The sequence below is a fragment of the Oncorhynchus mykiss genome, chromosome 24 (assembly GCF_013265735.2).
Source record: "Oncorhynchus mykiss isolate Arlee chromosome 24, USDA_OmykA_1.1, whole genome shotgun sequence".
Lineage (NCBI taxonomy): Eukaryota > Metazoa > Chordata > Actinopteri > Salmoniformes > Salmonidae > Oncorhynchus > Oncorhynchus mykiss.
The window spans coordinates 20,430,687-20,448,919 of record NC_048588.1 but is presented as its reverse complement, the minus strand read 5'-3'; the positions used below and the strand labels follow the sequence as shown (position 1 = coordinate 20,448,919).

Genomic DNA, 18,233 nt, shown 5'->3' with positions numbered 1-18,233 from the left:
CTCAAATTGGCCAGAAACAAAGACCTTTCTTCTGAAACTCATCAGTTGATTCTTGTTCTGAAAAATGAAGGCTATTCCATGCGAGAAATTGCCAAAAAACGGAAGATCTCATACAACGCTATGTACTTCACAGAACAGCGCAAACTGGCTCTAACCAGAATATAGTCCTCACAAGTCCTCAACTGGCAGCATCATTAAATAGTATGCGCAAAACAAAACACCAATCTCAACGTCAACAGTGATGAGGCGTCTCCGGGATGCTGGCCTTCTAGGCTGAATTGCAAAGAAAAAGCAATATCTCAGACTGGCCAATAAAAATAAAAGATTAAGATGGTCAAAAGAACACAGACACTGGACAGAGTGTCCAGAATGCCAGCATCCCAGAGTCGCCTCTTCACTGTTGAGTCCGGTGTTTAGCGGTTACTATTTAATGAAGCTGCCAGTTGAGGACTTGTGAGGCATCTGTTTCTCAAACTAGACACTCTAATGTACTTGTCCTCTTGCTCAGTTGTGCACCGGGGCCTCCCACTACTCTTTCTATTCTGGTTAGATCCAGTTTGCGCTGTTCTGTGAAGGGAGTAGTACATAGCGTTGCATGAGATCTTCAGTTCCTTGGCAATTTCTCGCATGGAATAGCCTTAATTTTTCAGAACAAGAATAGACTGACGATTTTCAGAAGAAAGTACTTTGTTTCTGGCCATTTTAAGCCTGTAATCGAACCCACAAATGCTGATGCTCCAGATACTCAACTAGTCTAAAGAAGGCCAGTTTTATCGCTTCTTTAATCAGAACAGTTTTCAGCTGTGCTAACATAATTGCAAAAGGGTTTTCTAATGATCAATTAGCCTTTTAAAATGACAAACTTGGATTAGCTAACACAACGTGCCATTTGAACACAGCAGTGATGGTTAATGATAATGGGCCTTTGTACGCCTATGGAGATATTCCATTAAAAATCAGCCGTTTCCAGCTACAATAGTCATTTACAACATGAAGAATGTCTACACTGTATTTCTGATCAATTTGATGTTATTTTAATGGACAAAAAAATATGCATTTCTTTCAAAAACGAGGACATTTCTACGTGGCTCCAAACTTTTGAACGGTAGTGTATATATAAAACTATTGACACAACCTACCTTCATATTAACATAAACTAGTCCAGCTTGCATTCAGAGGTTATGAAATACTGTTTTTTTTAAACAGGTTTGTTGTACTCTGTAGAAATTTTATGGAAGTAAAAAACCTTGTTTGTCTAAAAACAGTATGGGGGAATGTTCCAGCATCAGTTAAGATGAACATGCTGGTGGAAGTTCAAAAGTCACAGCTTTAAAAAAAAATCGTACTGTAATTGTAGTTAGTAATGACTGAGGGCAATACATATGTGCTACAAAAAAAAGTAAACAGTGTACTAATAGGGACATGACGTTGCAGTTGCCTATCAGAAAGCAAAATTGAAATAATGATTGATCTTTTTCATTATGATAACTTTGGCAAGCTTGTTGGTTCATGTGAAATGTTACAGCTCACATTTCTCACACGAAGCCCCATTATGGGATTTGGCACACTTTTGACTTCAGTGGGTCTCCTCTTCAGTGTGTCTCCTTGATCTCAGATGTCAAATGATAAATGATGATTTGTGACGGAAGTGACCCTGATGGGAATATAAATTATCAAAAAAATACCTGCAGTTGATAATTATTTTCATTTGTCATTTTTAATAATACATTGTGATTACACTTTAGCTCAATAATAATAATAATAATATAGAACACACAATTAAGTTCATTTTATTCACCTCATCTGCTTCGGCATAGTCAACGCCATCATCCTGCGATGGAAGTTTGTAGCTAAAACACACAATAAATCCTTAATTTCCACACAAAGACGTACTAAGCAACTCACATCACATAATATGTCACTATTAAACTGGTCCATTTAGCTTTAAAAGCCCTGTACAGAACAATGGATGTCGATTAAGGCAGCCCCCCGCACCTCTCTGATTCAGAGGGTTTGGGTTAAATGCGGATAACACACTTCAGTTGAATGCATTCTGTTGCACAACTGACTAGGTATCCCCGTTTCCCTTTCAACCTATATCGTACTTTTTGGGTTCATTTTTACATTTCATTTTTAATAACATTTTCTATTATTATCTATATTATTATTATTTTCACTGCATTGTTGGAAAGAGCTCTCAAGGTAAGAATTTCCCTGTACTGTTTTACACCTGTTGTATCCTGTGCACGTGGCAAATCAACTTTGAAACTTGAAACTAGAGGTCGACCGATTATGATTTTTCAACGCCGATACCGATTATTGGAGGACCAAAAAAAAGCCGATACCGATTAATCGGCCGATTTATATATATATATATATATATATATGACAATTACAACAAAGATGACAAATACAACAATACTGAATGAACAATGAACACTTTTATTTGAACTTAATATAATACACAAATAAAATCAATTTAGTCTCAAATAAATAATGAAACATGTTCAATTTGGTTTAAATAATGCAAAAACAGTGTTGGAGAAGAAAGTAAAAGTACAATATGTGCCATGTAAAAAAGCTAACATTTAAGTTCCTTGCTCAGAACATGAGAACATATGAAAGCTGGTGGTTCAATATTCCCAGTTCTTCAATATTCCCAGTTCAGAAGTTTTAGGTTGTAGTTATTATAGGAATTATGACGCTTTGACTATTTCTCTCTATACCATTTGTATATCATATACCTTTGACTATTGGATGTTCTTATAGGCACTTTAGTATTGCCAGCCTAACCTCGGGAGTTGATAGGCTTGAAGTCAAACAGCACTGTGCTTCAAGCATTGCTAAGAGCTGCTGGCAAACGCAGTAAAGTAATGTTTGAATGAATGCTTACGAGCTTGCTGCTGCCTACCACCGCTCAGTCAGACTGCTCTATCAAATATCAAATCAGACTTAATTATAATATAATAAACACAGAAATATGAGCCTTTGGTCATTAATATGGTCAAATCCGGAAACTATCATTTAGAAAACAAAACTTTTATTCTTTCACTGAAATACGGAACCGTTCTGTATTTTATCGAACGGATGGCATCCCTAAGTCTAAATATTGCTGTTACATTGCACAACCTTCAATGTTATGTCATAATTACGTACAAATCTGGCAAATTAATTACGATCTTCACACAGTTCGCAACGAGCCAGGTGGCCCAAACTGGTGAAGTGACACAATTTCCCTAGTTAATATTGCCTGCTAACCTTAATTTATTTTAACTAAATATGCAGGTTTAAAAATATATACTTCTGTGTATTGATTTTAAGAAAGGCATTGATGTTTATGGTTAGGTACATTTGTGTAACGATTGTGCTTTTTTCGCGAATGCGCTTTTGTTAAATCACCCATTTGGCGAAGTTGAAGTAGGCTGTGATTCGATGATAAATTAACAGGCCCCACATTGATCATATGCAAAGCAGGACAAGCTAGTTAACCTACTAATATCATCAACCACATGTAGTTAACTAGTGATTATGTGAAGATTGATTGTTTTTTTATAAGATACGTTTAATGCTAGCTAGCAACTTACCTTGGCTTCTTGCAGCCACAAGGTCCTTTTGACTCTGCACTCGCGTAATAGGTGGTCAGCCTGCCACGCAGTTTCCATGTGGATTGCAATGTAATCGTCCACAATCGGCGTCCAAAAAGGCCGATTACCGATTGTTATGAAAACTTGAAATTGGCCCTTAATGCCGATTAATCGGTTGACCTCTATTTGAAACTGCATAGCCCTACTCACTTGGTTCCTGTGTGATCCTTGCCGGAGGAGAAGCAGTGATGTTTGTATACATGACAAACCCCCACCATCACAACAATGAGTCCAGCCAATGCCGCCAACACCTTCAGGAAAATGCCCACAATGTCGACATCATCTGAAAATACAAACAGGGCATTTTGAGATGAGATCTGGGTAACATAAACCCAAATTTAAACAACTTACAGCAGCCGCGGTACAATACATTTTTGGGGGGTGAGCGGATGGAGTGGGGCCGGAGGATAATTACAAATCATTTGTAGACTGCAAATTGACTGCAAGAAGCCCAATCAGCTATAATATTTGTCTAAAACATAATAATTTAGCCCACTGGCCACCAGTTTGGGAACCCTGACTTTAAAAGAATGACCTTGGAATGCATGTCCATGTCAACCGCTATGATTTACGTGCACTAGAGTAGATGCATGTGACTCACTTGCAGGTTAGGTAACACACAATTGTATGTTCAGTGTGGCAGCGGTATGACACACTGACATATTTAAATTAAATCAAAGTTTATTTGTCACGTGCGCCGAATACAACAGGTATAGACCATACAGTGAAATGCTTACATACAGACTCTAACCAATAGTGCAAAAAAGGTATTAGGTGAACAATAGGTAAGTAAAGAAATAAAACAACAGTAAAAAGACAGGCTATATACAGTAGCGAGGCTATAAAAGTAGCGAGGCTACATACAGACACCGGTTAGTCAGGCTGATTGAGGTAGTATATACAGTGGGGCAAAAAAGTATATGCATAGTCACTTTAACCATATGTACAGTGGAGCAAAAAAGTATTTAGTCAGGCACCAATTGTGCAAGTTCTCCCACTTAAAAAGATGAGAGAGGCCTGTAATTTTCATCATAGGTACACTTCAACTATGACAGACAAAATGAGAAAAAAAATCCAGAAAATCACATTGTAGGATTTTTAATGAATTTATTTGCAAATGATGATGGAAAATAAGTATTTGGTCAATAACAAAAGTTTATCTCAATACTTTGTTATATACCCTTTGTTGGCAATGACAGAGGTCAAATGTTTTCTGTAAGTCTTCACAAGTTTTTACACACTGTTGCTGGTATTTTGGCCCATTCCTCCATGCAGATCTCCTCTAGAACAGTGATGTTTTGGGGCTGTTGCTGGGCAACACGGACTTTCAACTCCCTCCAAAGATTGTCTATGGGGTTGAGATCTGAAGACTGGCTAGGCCACTCCAGGACCTTGAAATGCTTCTTACGAAGCCACTCCTTCGTTGCCCGGGCGGTGTGTTTGGGATCATTGTCATGCTGAAAGACCCAGCCACGTTTCATCTTCAATGCCCTTGCTGATGGAAGGAGGTTTTCACTCAAAATCTCACGATACATGGCCCCATTCATTCTTTCCTTTACACGGATCAGTCATCCTGGTCCCTTTGCAGAAAAACAGCCCCAAAGCATGATGTTTCCACCCCAATGCTTCACAGTAGGTATGGTGTTCTTTGGATGCAACTCAGCATTCTTTGTCCTCCAAACACGACGAGTTGAGTTTTTACCAAAAAGTTCTATTTTGGTTTCATCTGACCATATGACATTCTCCCAATCTTCTTCTGGATCATCCAAATGCTCTCTAGCAAACTTCAGACGGGCCTGGACGTGTACTGGCTTAAGCAGGCGGACACGTCTGGCACTGCAGGATTTGAGTCCCTGGTGGCGTAGTGTGTTACTGATGGTAGGCTTTGTTACTTTGGTCCCAGCTCTCTGCAGGTCATTCACTAGGTCCCCCCGTGTGGTTCTGGGATTTTTGCTCACTGTTCTTGTGATTATTTTGACCCCACGGGGTGAGATATTGCGTGGAGCCCCAGATCGAGGGAGATTATCAGTGGTCTTGTATGTCTTCCATTTCCTAATAATTGCTCCCACAGTTGATTTCTTCAAACCAAGCTGCTTACCTATTGCAGATTCAGTATTCCCAGCCTGGTGCAGGTCTACAATTTTGTTTCTGGTGTCCTTTGACAGCTCTTTGGTCTTGGCCATAATGGAGTTTGGAGTGTGACTGTTTGAGGGTGTGGACAGGTGTCTTTTATACTGATAACAAGTTCAAACAGGTGCCATTAATACAGGTAACGAGTGGAGGACAGAGGAGACTCTTAAAGAAGAAGTTACAGGTCTGTGAGAGCCAGAAATCTTGCTTGTTTGTAGGTGACCTTATTTTCCACCATAATTTGTAAATCAATTCATTAAAAATCCTACAATGTGATTTTCTGTTTTTGTTTCTCATTTTGTCTGTCATAGTTGAAGTATACCTATGATGAAAATTACAGGCCTCTCTCATCTTTTTAAGTGGGAGAACTTGCACAATTGGTGCCTGACTAAATACTTTTTTGCTCCACTGTACATATGGTTAAAGTGACTATGCATATATGATGAACAGAGAGTAGCAGTAGCGTAAAAGAGGGGTTGGCGGGTGGTGGGTGGCGGGACACAATGCAGATAGCCCGGTTAGCCAATGTGTGGAAGCACTGGCTGGTCGGGCCAATTGAGGTAGTATGTACATGAATGTATAGTTAAAGTGACTATGCATACATGATAAACAGAGAGTAGCAGCAGCGTACGAGGGTTTGGGGGGAAGCACACAATGCAAATAGTCTGGGCAGCCATTTGATTACCTGTTCAGGAGTCTTATGGATTGGGGGTAAAAACTGTTGAGAAGCCTTTTTGTCCTAGACTTGGCACTCCGGTACCTCTTGCCATGCGGTAGTAGAGAGAACAGTCTACGACTGGGGTGGCTGGGGTCTTTGGCAATTTTTAGGGTCTTCCTCTGACACCGCCTGGTGTAGAGGTCCTGGATGGCAGGCAGCTTAGCCCAGTGATGTACTGGGCCGTACGCACTACCCTCTGTAGTGCCTTGCGGTCAGAGGCCGAGCAATTGCCGTACCAGGCAGTGATGCAATCAGAAGATGCTCTCGATAATGCAGCTGTAGAACCTTTAAAGGATCTCAGGACCCATGCCAAATCCTTTTAGTTTCCTGAGGGGGAATAGGCTTTGTTGTGCCCTCTTCACGACTGTCTTGGTGTATTTGGACCATTCTAGTTTGTTGTTGATGTGGACACGAAGGAACTTGAAGCTCTCAAACCTGCTCCACTACAGTCCAGTTGATGAGAATGGGGGCGTGCTTGGTCCTCCTTTTCCTGTAGTCCACAATCACCTCCTTAGTCTTGGTTACGTTGAGGGATAGGTTGTTATTCTGGCACCACCCAGCCAGGTGTCTGACCTCCTCCCTATAGGCTGTCTCGTCGTTGTCGGTGATCAGGCCTACCACTGTTGTGTCGTCTGCAAACTTAATGATGGTGTTGGAGTCGTGCCTGGCCATGCAGTCGTGGGTGAACAGGGTGTACAGGAGGGGACTGAGCACGCACCCCTGAGGAGCTCCAGTGTTGAGGATCAGCATGGCAGATGTGACGCTACCTACCCTCACCACCTAGGGGCGGCCCGTCAGGAAGTCCAGGATCCAGTTGCAGGGGGAGGTGTTCAGTCCCAGGATCCTTAGCTTAGTGATGAGCTTTGAGGGTACTATGGTGTTGAATGCTGAGCTGTAGTCAATGAATAGCATTCTCACATAAGTGTTCCTTTTGTCCAGGTGGAAAAGGGCAGTGTGGAGTGCAATTGAGATTGCATCATCTGTGGATCTGTTTGGGCGGTATGCAAATGTGAGTGGGTCTAGGGTTTCTGGGATAATGGTGTTGACGTGAACAATGACCAGCCGTTCAAAGCATTTCATGGCTACGGATGTGAGTGCTACGGGTCTGTAGTCATTTAGGCAGGTTGCCTTTGTATTCTTGGGCACAGGGACTATGGTGGTCTGCTTGAAACATGTTGGTATTACAGACTCAATCAGGGACATGATGAAAATGTCAGTAAAAACCCCTGCCAGTTGGTCAGCACATGCCCGGAGCACATGTCCTGATAATCTGTCTGGCCCCGCAGCCTTGTGTATGTTGACCTGTTTAAAGGTCTTACCCATGTCGGCTACGGAGAGCGTGATCCCACAGTCGCCCGGAACAGCTGATGCTCTCATCCATGCCTCAGTGTTGCTTGCCTCGAAGCGAGCACAGAAGTGATTTAGCTCGTCTGGTAGGCTCGTGTCACTGGCAGCTCGCGGCTGTGCTTCCCTTTGTAGTCTGTAATAGTTTGCAAGCCCTGCCACATAAGACGAGCGTCGGAGCCGGTGTAGTATGATTCAATACGCTTTCCCTGTTTGATGGTTCGTCGCAGGGCATAGCAGGATTTCTAGAGTCCCGCCCCTTGAAAGCGGCAACTCTACCCTTTAGCTCAGTGCGTATGTTGCCTGTAATCCATGGCTTCTGGTTGGGGTATGTACGTACAGTCGCTGTGGGGATGACGTCCTCGATGCACTTATTGATAAAGCCAGTGACTGATGTGGTGTACTCCTCAATGCCATCGGAAGAATCCCGGAACATGTTCCAGTCTGTGATAGCAAAACAGTCCTGTAGTTTAGCATCTGCTTCATCTGACCACTTTTTTATAGACCGAGTCACTGGTGCTTCCTGCTTTAATTTTTGCTTGTAAGCAGGAATCAGGAAGATAGAATTGTGGTCGGATTTACCAAATGGAGGGCGAGTGAGAGCTTTGTATGCGTCTCTGTGTGTGGAGTACAGGTGATCTAGAATTTTTGTCCCCTCTGGTTGCACATTTAACATGTTGATAGAAATGTGTTAGAAATGATTTCAGTTTCCCTGCATTAAAGTCTCCGGCCACTAGGATCGCCGCCCTTGGGTGAGTGCTTTCCTGTTTGCTTATTTCCTTATACAGCTGACTGAGTGCGGTCTTAGTGCCAGCATCTGTCTGTGGTTGTAAATAAACAGCCACAAAAAGTTTAGCTGAAAACTCTCTAGGCAAGTAGTTTATCACAATATAATCTACTTCAGGCGAGCAAAATCTAGAGACTTCCTTAGATTTTGTGCACCAGCTGTTGTTTACAAACATGCACAGACCGCGCCCCCCCCCCCCCCTCGTCTTACCGGAGTGTGCTGTTCTATCTTGCCGGAGCAGCGTATATCCCGCTAGCTGAATATCCATGTCGTCATTCAGCCACGATTCCATGAAACATAGGATATGACAGTTTTTGATGTCCCGTTGGTAGGATATTCGTGATTGTACCTCATCTAATTTATTGTCCAATGATTGCACGTTGGCGAGTAGTATTGACGGTAACGGCAGCTTTCCCACTCGCCTTCTCCGGGTCCTGACAAGGCATCCGGCTCTTTGTCCTCTGTACCTGCGTCGCTTCCTCTTGCAAATAATGGGGATGTCGGGGATGTAAACAATACATAGTTGCAGTAAGAATGTCAGTTGGGTGTTTAGTACAGCATGGCCTACTCACAGACGTCCATCAGCTGTGTGGGACACTGTGCATGTCCAGCTACATTCTTTGCCTGGCAGTAATACTCCCCCGCATCCTCCTTCCTCATCCGGCGGAATTTCTGGAGGGAAAAATGCTAAAATCAACCCCAATACATCATACGGCTTTTCTCTTGTACCAACATCATCCAACAGTTGGATCTACTGTCTCATTAAACATGATATTCATATATCTAGTTTCCGTTCAATCTCCATTGATTCCTTACCAGACCACCCGTGTCAGCGTTAATGGAATAGGTGGAGTTGATGAACTTGGGGCTGCTCTTTGGGTCCTGGGGAAGCTCCTCGTTGTTGTGGAACCAGCGGTACTGTGAGGCAGGGAAGCCCTCGTTCTCCAGGCAGCGCAGCTCAGAGGACGTGCCAACAGTCACCGCCACAGGCACACTGCACCTGGGCACCACAGGCTTTACTGCACAGACAATAAATAAATAATAATTGTACACAATGGTCCGACAGGAATTCGACTTCTGCTTTTTCCCAACTGCTCTGGAAGACACACATACACAGGCAAAGGACAGAGGTCATACTACGGCACCCAAATAACAGTTTTCTTTAGAGAGAGAGTGAGCACACTTTACTTAGAAATAGACAACACTGAAAAAACACAGCAAACTCTACTATAGGATTAAAACGTTGGTCAACAACACACCTAACACTGACTAGGCCTATACTGAGATTGACCAGTGGACACACATATATCTCAGGCCAATGACAAGGTGGGAGCTCTGCATTGGTTAAGTGACACAGGAATATGACAATACGACCTCACCCCTGACAGCAAGACTGATTAGAATTTCATCAAAGTGTTTGTGGTCATCAATGGCAGCGACCTCACAGCGGTACTCTGCAGTGTCTGCACGGCTGGTGTTGAGGATCAGTAGGTTGGCTGGCTGGATCAGCTGGGCTCTGTGCTCCAAGTCCCCTAACAGAGAGGCAAAAACACACTCCAACCTCTCATTCCCTTACAGAGAATAATAACACAGTTCTTAGGCCAATATGGTGTTGGTAAGGTGCTTAAAAAAATAATAATCTTACCCGAAATTTGATTTTGAAAGTACACATAACTAGGGACACCGTTTTGGATTTTCTTCCATTCGATTCTGGGGTTGTTTGTTGAGATGGACTCTATCAAGCACGTCAACTCAATAGCTGGAAAGAAAACCGTGATACTACGATGTCAAGACACCGGCAGACAACAGAAGAGACTGGCAGACAGACGGGCAATGGAAGAAAAATAATTCAGAGAGAATTAGTCAGTGTTTCAGTGACTTACGTTCAAATTCATTTGCCCACACAGTCTTGTCTGTGGTTCGGAGGATTACGCCAAGTGATGGAATGTAGCCTGTAAAAGTCAACAAATAAGTGAGAAGAAAAAAATTCAGACTAACAATCTTCAGAATTTTCATTCCAGGACAGTGCCAATTTTGCCAATGCCCGTTAAACAGATAGGCCTAAAGGATTAGAGGGTCAGGAGGTGTAGGCCTATAGCTACAGAGAGGGTGAGAAAGAGCCTTAGCCTCAAAATTAACCATTTCTCCTGAATCATTTCTCATGTCTAGGTGGAGACAGGTGGAGCACATCTCAAGGGGAGCACAAGTCTCAGTATTAGTGTCGTTTCATCAATTATCCTAACTACAAAACACTCTCAAATGAAACAATTGGGAGATATATTTAGGGAGGCTTAAGAGTTACTATAATAACACACAGTGAGTAATAAAAACAGTCCCTCCTTCTGTGTGTTCGTCAGCGACATTAAGGACTCCTAATGAGGGGTGAAATCAAGACTGGAATGTATTGGAGCACAATTCATCTGAGTGTATTACGCACTTCCAAGGTATAATCCAGACAGATAAAAGCACTGCGGCTGATTTAAAATGTCTCTGGTTATCAATTCATGATGCACATGAAAGACAATTCCCTCATATGCAAGATGGGCCTGTACTCCAATAACCTGGCGGATTGGTGGAGGATAGGCTAGTTTAATTGTACGTCCCTCTCAGAGACTGTGAGAACACGTGTAAGCTTTTAGGATGGATATGAACTAGAGGTCGACCGATTATGATTTTTTTCAACGCCGATACCGATACAGATTATTGGAGGACCAAAAAAGCCCATATTGATTAATCGGACAATTTTTTTATTTGATTTGTAATAATGACAATTACAACAATACTGAATGAACACTTATTTTAACTTAATATAATACATCAATAAAATCAATTTAGCCTCAAATAAATAGTGAAACATGTTCAATTTGGTTTAAATCATGCAAAAACAAAGTGTTGGAGAAGAAACTAAAAGTGCAATATTTGCCATGTAAGAAAGCTAACGTTTAAGTTCCTTGCTCAGAACATGAGAACATATGAAAGCTGGTGGTTCCTTTTAACATGAGTCTTCAATATTCCCAGGTAAGAAGTTTTAGGTTGTAGTTATTATAGGAATTATAGGACTATTTCTCTCTATACCATTTGTATTTCATTAACCTTTGACTATTGGATGTTCTTATAGGCACTTTAGTATTGCCAGTGTAACAGTATAGCTTCCGTCCCTCTCCTCGCTCCTCCCTGGGCTCGAACCAGGAACACAACGACAACAGCCACCCTCGAAGCAGCGTTACCCATGCAGAGCAAGGGAAACAACTACTCCAAGGCTCAAAGCGAGCGAGTGACGTTTGAAACGCTATTTGCGCGCACTAGCCAGCCATTTAACTTCGGTTACACCAGCCTCATCTCGGGAGTTGATATGCTTGAAGTCATAAACAGCTCAATGCTTGATGCACAAGGAAGAGCTGTTGACAAAACGCACGAAAGTGCTGTTTGAATGAATGTTTACACGCCTGCTTCTGCCTACCACCGCTCAGTCAGATTATGACACGCTAGATAATATCTAGTAATATCATCAATCATGTGTAATTAACTAGTGATTATGATTGACTGTTTTTTATACAAATAAATGTAATGCTAGCTAGCAACTTACCTTGGCGTACTGCATTTGCGTAACAGGCAGTCTCCTTGTGGAGTGCAACAAGAAGCAGGTCGTTATTGCGATGGACTAGTTAAGTGTAAGGTTGCAAGATTGAATCCCCCGAGCTGACAATGTGAAAATCTGTCGTTCTGCCCCTAAACGAGGCAGTTAACCCACCGTTCCTAGGCCGTCATTGAAAATAAGAACGTGTTCTTAACTGACTTGCCTAGTTAAATAAAGGTGTAAAAATCGGTGTCCAAAAATACAGATTTCCGATTGTTATGAAAACTTGAGATCAGCCCTAATTAATCGGCCATTCCGATTAATCGGTCGACCTCTAGTTTGAACACTGCCTCAAAGGCTTCAGCCAGCCCTGAGAGTGGAGAAAACATGTGTCGAGCACTCAGTCATATTAGCTCAGCTGTGAGCGCTGATGAGATCCGACCCTCAGCTTCTGTCACAGCGACTGACTTTCAAACCCCTGTACATCATGAGCTATTTTTACAACAAAAAGTGACTGGCCATCCTGAGAGATACGAGGAGAGCTTGTCCAGCAAATCTTCCTCTGGTAAACAGAGCAGGGACAGCCTATCCCTGTAAAACCACTCATTAACCTTCAATTCCTTTACAATGTACTTAGCCTGAACATAATATGAATTACTAGTCTATAAATATCTTAAACTACATGTCTCATTTTTTGCTGCCTACAAACAGACAGGCAGACAGTGTCCAAGCTTTACTGTATCCTCCCACCTGCATGAGGCTTTGTTGACCCAGACAGTTTTCAGACTGTGGGAGAGAATCTGTGGTTAATTAAGAGGACAATGGCTGATTGCTATTGTGTGCCTGGAATAAAAGCATTCCATAGCCGAAAGCTTTCCACTGTGTAGCCTACATAAAGAAAGGGATCTCCCTCTCTCTCTCTCTCTCTCTCTCTCTCTCTCTCTCTCTCTCTCTCAAAAGACCCAAGCTGTTGATCCAGTGCATCCATCCATCTATCTATATATATTTTTAAAACCCCATTTCCCACACATTCTACACAGCCACTGTAAAAGCAGCCAAATCAAATTGTATTTGTCACATGCTTTGTAGACAGTCAAATGCTTACTTATGGATCCCCTACGGATGAGTAAAAAGATACAAAAAATGTAACAAACAAAAAAATAGAAATAGTGACACAGTGAATAAAAAATAAAAATAATGAGTGGCTATATATAGGGAGTAGAAACGAACATGGCTATTACAGGAAGTACCAGTGCTGAGTCTGTGTGTATGTAGCCGATGTGAAATGGCTAGCTAGTTAGCGGTGGTGCGCGCTAGTGGCGTTTCAATCGGTGACGTCACTTGCTCTGAGACCTTGAAGTAGTGGTTCCCTTTGCTCTGCGAGGGCCGTGGCTTTTGTGGAGTGATGGGTAACGATGCTTCGAGGGTGACTGTTGACGTGTGCAGAGCGTCCCTGGTTCGCGCCCAGGTCGGGGCGAAGGGACGGACGTAAAGTCTATACTATTACATGTACACTATATACAGTGGGGCAAAAAAGTATTTAGTCAGCCACCAATTGTGCAAGTTCTCCCACTTAAAAAGATGAGAGAGGCCTGTAATTTTCATCATAGGTACACTTCAACTATGACAGACAAAATGAGAAAAGAAAATCCAGAAAATCACATTGTAGGATTTTTTATGAATTTAATTGCAAATTATGGTGGAAAATAAGTATTTGGTCAAAAACAAAAGTTTATCTCAATACTTTGTTATATACCCTTTGTTTTTATTTATTTTTTTATTTCACCTTTATTTAACCAGGTAGGCAAGTTGAGAACAAGTTCTCATTTACAATTGCGACCTGGCCAAGATAAAGCAAAGCAGTTCGACACATACAACGACACAGAGTTACACATGGAGTAAAACAAACATACAGTCAATAATACAGTATAAACAAGTCTATATACGATGTGAGCAAATGAGGTGAGATAAGGGAGGTAAAGGCAAAAAGGCCATGGTGGCAAAGTAGATACAATATAGCAAGTAAAACACTGGAATGGTAGATTTGCAATGGGAGAATGTGCAAAGTAGAAATAAAAATAATGGGGGTGCAAAGGAGCAAAATAAATAAATAAATAAAATACAGTAGGGAAAGAGGTAGATGTTTGGGCTAAATTATAGGTGGGCTATGTACAGGTGCAGTAATCTGTGAGCTGCTCTGACAGTTGGTGCTTAAAGCTAGTGAGGGAGATAAGTGTTTCCAGTTTCAGAGATTTTTGTAGTTCGTTCCAGTCATTGGCAGCAGAGAACTGGAAGGAGAGGCGGCCAAAGAAATAATTGGTTTTGGAAGATATCCAATCAGTCCTCTTAAAAAAATATACCTGCTGGAGCGTGTGCTACAGGTGGGAGATGCAATGGTGACCAGCGAGCTGAGATAAGGGGGGACTTTCCCTAGCAGGGTCTTGTAGATGACATGGAGCCAGTGGGTTTGGCGACGAGTATGAAGCGAGGGCCAGCCAACGAGAGCGTACAGGTCGCAATGGTGGGTAGTATATGGAGCTTTGGTGACAAAACGGATTGCACTGTGATAGACTGCATCCAATTTGTTGAGTAGGGTATTGGAGGCTATTTTGTAAATGACATCGCCAAAGTCGAGGATTGGTAGGATGGTCAGTTTTACAAGGGTATGTTTGGCAGCATGAGTGAAGGATGCTTTGTTGCGAAATAGGAAGCCAATTCTAGATTTAACTTTGGATTGGAGATGTTTGATATGGGTCTGGAAGGAGAGTTTACAGTCTAACCAGACACCTAAGTATTTGTAGTTGTCCACGTATTCTAAGTCGGAGCCGTCCAGAGTAGTAATGTTGGACAGGCGGGTAGGTACAGGTAGCGATCGGTTGAAGAGCATGCATTTAGTTTTACTTGTATTTAAGAGCAATTGGAGGCCACGGAAGGAGAGTTGTATGGCATTGAAGCTTGCCTGGAGGGTTGTTAACACAGTATCCAAAGAAGGGCCAGAAGTATACAGAATGGTGTCATCTGCATAGAGGTGGATCAGAGACTCACCAGCAGCAAGAGCGACCTCATTGATGTATACAGAGAAGAGAGTCGGTCCAAGAATTGAACCCTATGGCACCCCCATAGAGACTGCCAGAGGTCCGGACAGCAGACCCTCCGATTTGACACACTGAACTCTATCAGAGAAGTAGTTGGTGAACCAGGCGAGGCAATCATTTGAGAAACCAAGGCTGTCGAGTCTGCCGATGAGGATGTGGTGATTGACAGAGTCGGAAGCCTTGTTGGCAATGACAGAGGTCAAACGTTTTCTGTAAGTCTTCACAAGGTTTTCACACACTGTTGCTGGTATTTTGGCCCATTCCTCCATGCAGATCTCCTCTAGAGCAGTGATGTTTTGGGGCTGTTGCTGGGCAACACGGACTTTCAACTCCCTCCAAAGATTGGAGTTGTGTAAAGCTCGCCACCATTGGACTCTGGAGCAGTGGAAACGAGTTCTCTGGAGTGATGTATCACACTTCACCATCTGGCAGTCCGATGGACTAATCTGGGTTTGGCGGATGCCAGGAAAACGCTTCCTGCCCCAATGCATAGTGACAACCGTAAAGTTTGGTGGAGGAGGAATATTGGTCTAGGGCTGTTTTTCATGGTTCGGGCTAGGCCCCTTAGTTCCAATTAAGGACACAATGACATTCTAGATGATTCTGTGCTTCCAACTTCAACATGACAATGTGCTCGTGCACAAAGCGAGGCTCATACAGCAATGGTTTTTCGAGATCCGTATGAAAGAACTTGACTGGCCTGCACAGAGAACTGACCTCAACCCCATCAAACACCTTTGGGATGAATTTGAAGGCCAACTGCGAGCCAGGCCTAATTGCCCAACATCAGTACCCGACCTCACTAATGAAATTGTGGCTGAATGGAAGCAAGTCCCAGCAGCAATGTTCCAACCTCTAGTGGAAAGCCTTCCCAGAAGAGTGGAGGCTGTTATAGCAGCAAAGGGGGGACCAACTCCATATTAATTCCCATGCTTTTGGAAAGAGATGTTCGACGAGCAGGTGTCCACATACTTTTGGTCATGTCAGTGTATGTGTGTGGGTATAGAGTCAGTGCAAGAGAGTCAATGCAGGTAATCCGGGTAGCCATTTGGTTAGCTATTTAGCAGACTTGTTTAGAATTATTCTGTTTTAGGGGTAGAAGCTGTTCAGGGTCCTGTTGGTTCACACCTGGTGCATTGGTGCCGCTTGCCGTGCGGTAGCAGAGTCTTTGGCAGAATAAAATCATTCATACAATGAAATGTAGGCCTACCTGACAGCTTGGATGGAAATAACGGTTGACATCATCATCACATTTTGAGCGACAGATGAGGAGAGCTCAACGTTAGAAGATGCAAAAGCAGTGTGTACAACCTGTTCTCTTTTTATTTAAATATTAATGAAAAACTGCTGAGGATTGTGTGAGCGTTTCAATGTGATTATAACGCATGTATAAAGAAAATGAATTACCATCTATTAATTGTGTGGCTCATCCTCAGCATGTTTACACCCGGCCAAGCTAGGAGTAGGAAAACCGTTTAGCTAGTCAGCGCGATCATTTTCATAACAAAGCATTGCCATGTCTGCGAATGAATACATTTGCGATGCACAACACATCCGTAGGGGATCCATAAGTAAGCATTTTACCGTCTACAAAGAATGTGACAAATACAACATGTACCTTATCTTAGTGGAAATGAAAATAACTTACCAAGAATCGAGTAAAGAATGAAAAAAGACATCAGTCGTTGTAACGCCATCTTGAAACGTCTGATTTATCGGTAATTCTGGCACACATAAACCATCTAGCTAGCTACATCACACGCAGTGCCTGGTCTGAAGGGGTGAACAGGCTGGTGGACGTTTCCATAGCTACAAGGGCATCAGGGCGGAAAAGGCATAGTCCCAAAACCGGAAATGCCTTTACATCTGTTTTATAATGATGGTGTCCAATAATGCAATTTCATTAATGTGCTAAACAAGATTCATACTCCTTAATTCTCTCTGATATATCCAATACGCAGCTTTGTCCCCGAGAACTAATCAATGCAAATGTAATTTTCTGTGAACATGACAGGTTAAGGTGAGAGAAACGGTAAACACTCTTTTCAAGCCATTTCGCCGGGTGGGCGTGGGTTTCAAAGTTCTAGGACTGTCGGATTGCGGGTCCACGTCCATTTGAGAACCCTCCACCTAGGACGTGATTCATAAATATAACTATGGTGGGTTTATAGTTAGTTTACAGTTGCGCTTTAATATGAGTACACCATGTTGCTTTATTTGAACTAACAATAGCTAGCTACCAAGTGGCTGGACCAGTTTCCCCCAAAGTTAATTTGTAACGTCAAGTTTTGCTTGCTAGCCAATCTACAAAATGTACTTGAATGAAATATATGAAATTGATCATGTCTAAATTTAATCTAATTTCAATGCGATTATTTTGTCAACATATAAAAATACCAGTATTGTGTCAATCACTAAGATTAATTATTTGCGTTGCTGGTTTAATTTTAAAAACTCTTTATCTGATGTATTTTGGATGACCTTGGTTTTATTTATTTGTTTGAGGGCATATGCATGAGGCCAACGTTACCATATTATTTTGGAGGCATATATACATACCCAGTCTCACACTGATAGGCTATTTCTCAACTTTAAACAATGCGTAATTTGAATACAAAATATTTGTTTAGCATCTTTCTATTCTGTGGCTGCATGAAATAGCAAAAACCCTGTTTGACTTTGTTCCATTCATTCCATTCCAGCCATTACAATGAGCCAATCCTCCTATAGCTCCGCCCACCAGCCTCCACTGACTTACGATATGTTACGAATTCCAATTTGTTGTGCTAACATTAGCTAGGTGGCTAACATTAGCTAGGCTGGGGGTTAGGGGTTAAAGTTAGTGGAAGGGTTAGCTAACATGCTAAGTAGTTACAAAGTAACTGAAATATAGTAAGTAGTTGCAAAGTTGCTAAAATACTAAAGTTATCCGTGATTA

The 18,233-nt window shown here is 42.2% G+C and overlaps 1 protein-coding gene across 1 annotated transcript; it reads right to left on the bottom strand.

Moving 5' to 3' along the window:
• Window positions 1-1,042: 1,042 nt before the first annotated feature.
• On the bottom strand, window positions 1,043-17,110 carry LOC110503965 (junctional adhesion molecule 3B). The gene is made up of 9 exons (XM_021582656.2): window positions 16,944-17,110; window positions 10,507-10,575; window positions 10,269-10,382; window positions 10,003-10,155; window positions 9,440-9,642; window positions 9,196-9,295; window positions 3,795-3,927; window positions 1,799-1,850; window positions 1,043-1,654 (listed from the first exon to the last, which is right to left on the bottom strand). Exons 1-9 carry the CDS (start codon window positions 16,990-16,992, stop codon window positions 1,619-1,621), a joined length of 909 nt encoding a protein of 302 aa, XP_021438331.2. The 5' UTR covers window positions 16,993-17,110; the 3' UTR covers window positions 1,043-1,618.
• Between the last annotated feature and the right edge of the window lie 1,123 nt (window positions 17,111-18,233).